The sequence below is a fragment of the Arabidopsis thaliana genome, chromosome 3 (assembly GCF_000001735.4).
Source record: "Arabidopsis thaliana chromosome 3, partial sequence".
Classification (NCBI taxonomy): domain Eukaryota; kingdom Viridiplantae; phylum Streptophyta; class Magnoliopsida; order Brassicales; family Brassicaceae; genus Arabidopsis; species Arabidopsis thaliana.
The window spans coordinates 19712779-19719800 of NC_003074.8; the positions used below are offsets into that span (position 1 = coordinate 19712779).

A 7022-nucleotide genomic window follows, 5' to 3' on the forward strand; every position below is an offset into this window, starting at 1 on the left:
ATCAGAGATGGAGCAGATTATTTCACCACGCTCCGGTCAAATATATATTTCTTCTGTTTTAGGCCTCAGCAAAAACCACCTCCATAGTTGTTATGTTGGATACTACGACAATTTAGTGAAGAAGTGGTCTCAATCTAAATTATCATTCTGGATAATGACAAATTGATAAAAGATGCATACTATTACAAAAGTTGAGAAAAGAAGATTACTTTACGTAATGTAGGCGTTTTAATGAACTCCTTAATTTCATCGTTCGTGGAAAATAATAACACAAGCAAAGCAATGACTTTTATGGACACTATGATTGGTTACAATGATCTTATTGAACATGTGAGGAGGCAAAGTGTATATCCTTATATCTATAATGTTTTTTTTTCTTTCTTCTCCAAAGATGTCGCCTAACATCACGTTATTTAACACTACATTTAGCTTACATTAGTAATCTAAAAACAACTTTAATAATAATCCAACAATCACGCCTTATTTAACCAATCCTAATTTATGAAAACATACTCATGTATGATTGTTTGTGCGCATGTGTATATGAGTATATGGACACAGTAGGTTTCTTTCCTTGGTTGGATAGATATGGTTACAAACTTGCAATAGTGGCAGGTAGTTAGACCTGCGGTTCCTAAACTCCGAATAAATACGTGCGGTTCAACTGCAATGCAGTTCTAATAATAACGAATATATATATATATATAGATAATTTTGTTACTATTGGAACATGTGGTTAGGTTACAATTTCAAACCCTAATTATTGATTTTGGTAATTTGGATGTATTCATATTCCTGTTGGTTTTGGTCTACTCAAAATGTTAGTAAATCTCTTATGGGATGTATCGAATTAACTTAAAACTCTTTTTTCTGGTCCAGAAACCCATTAATACTAGCATTCATATTGTATAGCACTATAGCTCGTGGGGTTATTATAACGTCACATCACTTTTTTGTAATAAAAGTTGAAAAACCTGACAAGAATTCAAATATTAAAGCCTATCCTTAGTTAAAATCTGTTAAGGCTTATGAATATCCTTATCTTATGTGAGTAATTAGGTTAATTAGATATTAGTACAATAAAAGAAAAAAGGAAAAATTGAAGACCGTTTCCTCGAGACAAGCAGATTCTCAATCCTCGAGACTGTCAGTGGAAAACAACTTCACTCTCTCTCTTCAAAAAGAAAAACAAAAATACAAAAGCCAAGGAAAGCCATTATTACAAAAGCAATAACACACTGTAAAAAAGCCACTCACGAACACTCCTCAGTAACCAGAGAGAGAAGAAGAAGAACAACAAGCCATGTCTTAACTCTTAACTAATCTCTTCTTCTCCCTCCATTTCACCAACCAAAAACCCTAAAATCCTTAAAATCACAAGTTTCTTCAGCAATGATGCTTCAAAGAAGCTGCATTGTACTTTTCTTCTCTCTTTTTCTGTTGGTTCCACAAATGGTTTTCTCGATGCTCAACAGAACTCTTCTTCTCATACCACATCCTGACCCGGAACTAGTCGCTTATCAAGTTCAGTGGTACACTTACTACATTGCCTCTTCTGGATCTACATTTACTCTCTTTTTTCAACTTCTTTAATGTAATTTTTCCATCTGGTTATTACATTTGACAAGCTATTTTCATGTCTTCTTGTGAATCTGAGGTTTTTCTGTTTTCCTCTGTTTTGTTCTGTTCTCTTAAACCGGAAAGACTTTAATAATACGGTTTGTAACTGTTTTGCAGGAAAGTAAATGCATCTATAACAAGGCGTCAAGCTCTAGACACGACGGACCAGGCCGGTTCGACCCCGTGTATCACCGGTAACCCAATCGATGACTGTTGGAAATGTGACCCAAACTGGCCCAATAACAGACAAGGTCTAGCAGATTGTGGTATCGGGTTCGGACAGTACGCGTTGGGAGGCAAAGGTGGTCAGTTTTACTTTGTCACTGATTCTTCCGACGATGATGCCGTCAACCCTAAACCGGGCACTCTCAGGTACCTTTCTGTTAACCGACTCAACCGGCTTTCTTGTAAGAAAGTCTTGTATAACATCTTGACAAATAGACAAATATGTGTTGTCTTTTATTAGTTCTAGACAATTATATGATCTTTAATTATCGTGTTTTGACCGTAGCTAGATTTTTTTTATGTTGTTTAGTTAACAACACTAACACTATATACTATACTTGAACATTACATGTCATTATTGTTATTAGCTCTAAACCCTACCTACATACACACTTTCATAATTTAAATCCTATAAGAAAATAAGATTCTGTAAGCTATAAGTTAATCTATTCCAAATTTACTTTTCTCTCTCTCTTTTGTCATCTCATATTCACATGTCCCACACCAATCTATTATGTACGACTTTTTCAATACCACTTGTTTATATTTCTAAATAAACCCTCCGTTTTGTGGAATATTTCCCAACAACCCTGATTTAGTGATTTTTCTTTAAATTCTTCAAAACCTCCTCAAAACCCTCTTTAAACATTTAGAGCTGTATAATTTTGATAAACTAAATCCGTTTTAAAACATAGAAACGTAACGTTTACGATGTTTACACTTGATGTCCCTACATTTTAATTTTAACACTGTACCTGAGAAGCGAATCATATAATAAATCTAAAGAAAAGACAACTATAATAAAACAAGTGTATCAGTCTCTTGGGACATGGGACCTCGAATAATTTTGGGGGAATCTTTATCAATGTCAAAGGAAACGGGTTTACAATGTGAAAATTCTTAAAATTTTGGTGACAGATATGGGGTGATACAAGAAGAGCCATTGTGGATAGTGTTCCCAAGCAACATGATGATTAAACTAAAGCAAGAGCTAATATTCAATAGTTACAAGACACTTGATGGGAGAGGAGCTAATGTTCACATTGTTGGTGGTGGCTGCATCACTCTTCAATATGTCTCCAATATCATCATTCACAACATCCATATCCACCATTGTTACCAATCCGGTAATTAGTTTTAGCTCTTTTCACACTTTCTCTTATCTCAAATTATGTATACTCCAAAAATCAATTATCTTTTCTTTTTTACGGCCAATAATTGTTAGTCTTTTAACTTTTTAACCTTTTTTTTTTCTTGCCCTAATAATTTAGTAGGTCCCTTTTGTTGGTGTACATATTTTCCTTCTCATTGATTGGTGTTTTCACACGCAAACAAAGAAAACATGTTTTGTTTGAATTTATATGCATTTATTGATTTATTCATAAAAGTATGGTAAGCAAGAAAAACAAAGTAAAAACTAAATCTTTCGTCCTTCCTGAAATAGCATTGATTGATTATTCATAAAAGTATTCTGAAAATATGTTTGTTCACGCTTTCGTTAGGGAATACTAACGTGCGGTCAAGTCCAACGCACTATGGGTTCAGAACGAAATCGGACGGTGATGGTATCTCTATATTCGGATCAAAGGACATTTGGATCGACCATTGTTCTCTATCGAGATGCAAGGACGGTCTGATAGATGCGGTAATGGGTTCCACAGGAATAACTATATCGAACAACTTCTTCTCTCACCATAATGAAGTCATGCTTCTTGGTCACAGCGACCACTATGAACCAGACAGTGGCATGCAGGTCAAACACACACTAATCCGTAATATACATTTTCTTAGTGACTACTTTATTTTAAATGAGCGTAATATTTGAATGTTAGTGTGATTTTTCAGGTAACAATTGCGTTTAATCACTTTGGAGAGAAATTGATACAAAGGATGCCGAGGTGTCGACGTGGATATATCCATGTGGTTAATAACGATTTTACTCAATGGGAAATGTATGCCATTGGCGGTAGCGGTAACCCGACTATTAACAGTCAGGGTAACCGCTACACCGCCCCAACCAACCCGTTTGCCAAGGAGGTAACTAAACCCTCCGCATGTTTTCTATAGTCTTGGTTCGTTAGTCCATTCTTAGACTTTGCTTTTGGTTTCATGATGTTTTGAGCTATACCAACTTTATTAGGGATAAATATCCAGCTTGTGAAACTTTCATTAATAAGTGTAATCTTTAAAACATTCATCTTACTAATGGAGAGTGTCATTGTGTAGGTGACAAAGAGAGTGGAAACACCGGATGGTGATTGGAAAGGGTGGAATTGGAGATCGGAGGGGGACATTTTGGTGAATGGAGCCTTCTTCGTGGCATCCGGGGAAGGTGCGGAAATGAGGTATGAGAAGGCATATAGCGTCGAGCCTAAATCCGCCTCATTCATCACCCAAATCACATTTCACTCTGGTGTTCTTGGCGTTGGTGGCAGGTTTGGATTCTACATTTTGTCAATAAATGATTCACTCTTTGCCAAATTTTTCCCTTTGAAAAAGAACATTTCATTTTTTAACAAATCAATACTTTGAAACTTTTATTTTACCAACACAAACCATATTAAAAAATGGTATGTCTACATACCCTTTTGTTTTCTTCTACTTTTGGCTTTAACTTTATTCTTTTTCTTTTGTCTAACTTCTTTTTACCCCACTATTTTCATAATTAACCTCAAAAAGTCAAAATGGAGCTAATTTAGGGTGTTTGATTTGGTACAGGAATAACAATCTGGGGATGTGGACTACTACTGGATCGGAAGGTACTAGCGGTTTAGATTCTTATAATGACTATACCGATGAAATGTCTGGCGCTGGTTCAACCAACCGGTTATCTTTTTCAGTTCTTGTTTTCTTGCTAAGTTCGATATCATATTTGGTCGTGTTCACTTCTTCAACCCAAATGTTTATGTTGTAACATGAATTGAATTTACCTATTTTATCAAGGAACAAGCAAAAAGTTGTTTCCATACTCATTCTTGTGCATTCTTTTCTTCTATGATCTTTATGTAGTTTTAATGGACCTCATAATTTGTAGTTTTACAAAATGTTATAGTTCTTAATAATAATACCACGTGTGTGTTTATTGTATACGTATATGCAATCGTGACGTTGTAATAGTCCTATCCTATCTTTAATTAATTACATAACTAATAGTCTAATAGAGATTAGATATTAATCTTTAGCATTATATTATCTTCTTCCTTGTCTTTTCTAATATACAAGAGGGCGTTCCATACATGCATCTACACTTCATTCGGATCATACCAATATAATCTACTTTAGGATATTGTAATTTAGTATATTGAACATTAAATACTTTTCCCTTGAAAAAATAAAATATAAAACATTTTTAACAAATCATTTGGCACAAAAGTACACTAAAACAATTAAAATTAATTCATATTAAAGGTGAAGCCCATCAACCAATAATGTTAACATAAAAAAACTTATAATTTTTCATCATTGGAGCATGGACTTCTCATGTTTTTGTTGCTGTATATAACAAGACTATACACATCAATGCTATATTTTTACTTAATTTGTTATTATGGATATGTACCTTTATTTTTATTTTATTTTATTTTGTTTAGGAAATTGTTTATTGTGTGAAGATTAACAACTTTATCTTTGACCTTGACTAAACTTGCGATTCAAATTTCATATTGATAACCGATTCAAATTGAGTTCAAATTTTACATATTTGTGTACATTAAGGTTGAATATTGGAACACTTGTTACTTTAATATAGCACTTTCGAATTCAATTATCCATCAGTTAAAAAGTAAATAAACCAACTTTAGAATTATGACCATAGAGAACATGAAAACTCCTCAAAGTCCCTAGTCTCTTGAAACCACCAAGTACCAATGTTAATATTGTTCTCACTGCAGCTATTGCTGCTGTGATCTTCTGAAAGATTTGCTTCACTCTGGTCAGTAGAAATCTCTGATATCCAATCCGAAATCCGATTTTCATACGGTGATTTCATAACACCGAAGCTTTCTCTTCCACCAACACCACCGTTGGCTTCTTTACCACTTTCCATGCTCACAACTTCAACAAAACCATGTTCTTGAGACGTCGTCTTTGTCCTAGTGATCTCTGTTTCCTTATACTTGTGCAACAATTCTTCTCCTGTATTTCCTCTCCACTCAAAGAGCTTTCCTGCAGAAAAACACATCATTTTTTTCAATGAATGCTTATCTAAAACTAACATACATATGCAACAATGAAAGAATATCTACCATAGTTTTGAGCTTCCTGTTTCTTTCTATAATGAGTTCTCCAATAGTTCTTTATCTCGTTATCAGTCCTACCGGGTAATCTTCTCGCAATCTTCGACCACCTATTGATATACAATATTTGATTAATCAAACCGCAAAAAACAATCATGTAAGTACAAGATTCAAGGGTTTTTTTTGTCTCTCACTTGTTACCCCATAGAGCATGGAGCTGAAAGATGATTCTCTCTTCTTCTTGACTCATCGGTCCACGCTTCAGAGTCGGATTCAGATAGTTCATCCACCTTAGCCTGCAACTCTTACCACTCCTCTTCAAACCTATACGTATGAACACAACAAACATATATTTCGGACATGTAAATTTCTATTTTTGGAAAGTGACACAAAATAAGGTTTCAAAGTGTACCGGAAACTATTGCTAAAGAATCCCAACGACGTTCTCCCAAAAGACTAATGACCTTCACTAGCCGTTCGTCTTCTTCTTCGAGCCATGGCCCTCTACGAAGTGTTTCTTCCTTCTTAAAATCCATTTTTCTTTCTTTTACTCTGTTTCTTTGTGTTATTATACTTAATTAAATCCTTTCTAAAATTGTGCTTTGAACTTGTAAGCATGCTTTGGCTTTGCTTAAATAGTAAAGTCATGAGTTTACCCAAATTGGGAAAAATGTCCAAAAAGCTGACGAACACAAATAGTTTAGTGGATAATAACATCATGCATCAGTTAGTTAGGTTCTTGTTTTTCCTTGATCTAGGTCATCTTTTAAGTTATAGATTATAGATTTGGATTAGGTTCCAAGTATCTTTCCTTTTGAATCATCATCAACTTGTGATTTTTTATTATCATTGTCTTCAGGGATTATGGCTTTCATCATCTTAAAATTTAATTAACTAATCTAAGTATCCAATCGGGTTTGGATTTTGGAATTTCAATATCTT

At 34.3% G+C, this 7022-nt stretch overlaps 2 protein-coding genes across 3 annotated transcripts; one reads left to right on the forward strand and one right to left on the reverse strand.

Annotated features, from left to right (window-relative positions):
- Positions 1-1020: 1020 nt before the first annotated feature.
- Positions 1021-4962, forward strand: AT3G53190 (Pectin lyase-like superfamily protein). Its single transcript, NM_115179.5, has 7 exons — positions 1021-1532; positions 1738-1992; positions 2764-2972; positions 3348-3598; positions 3691-3882; positions 4072-4280; positions 4564-4962. The coding sequence occupies exons 1-7, from the start codon at positions 1393-1395 to the stop codon at positions 4757-4759; spliced, it is 1452 nt and encodes a 483-aa protein (NP_566979.1). The 5' UTR covers positions 1021-1392; the 3' UTR covers positions 4760-4962.
- Positions 4963-5474: 512 nt separating this feature from the next.
- MYB27 (myb domain protein 27) lies at positions 5475-6729 on the reverse strand. 2 transcript variants are annotated; one of them, NM_115180.3, is made up of 4 exons: positions 6493-6729; positions 6275-6404; positions 6090-6190; positions 5475-6009 (listed from the first exon to the last, which is right to left on the reverse strand). In NM_115180.3, exons 1-4 carry the CDS (start codon positions 6614-6616, stop codon positions 5648-5650), a joined length of 717 nt encoding a protein of 238 aa, NP_566980.1. In that variant the 5' UTR covers positions 6617-6729; the 3' UTR covers positions 5475-5647. The 2 variants fall into 2 exon arrangements, with proteins under 2 accessions (NP_566980.1, NP_001325713.1); NM_001339599.1 differs by having other exon boundaries at positions 6275-6729.
- Positions 6730-7022: the final 293 nt, after the last annotated feature.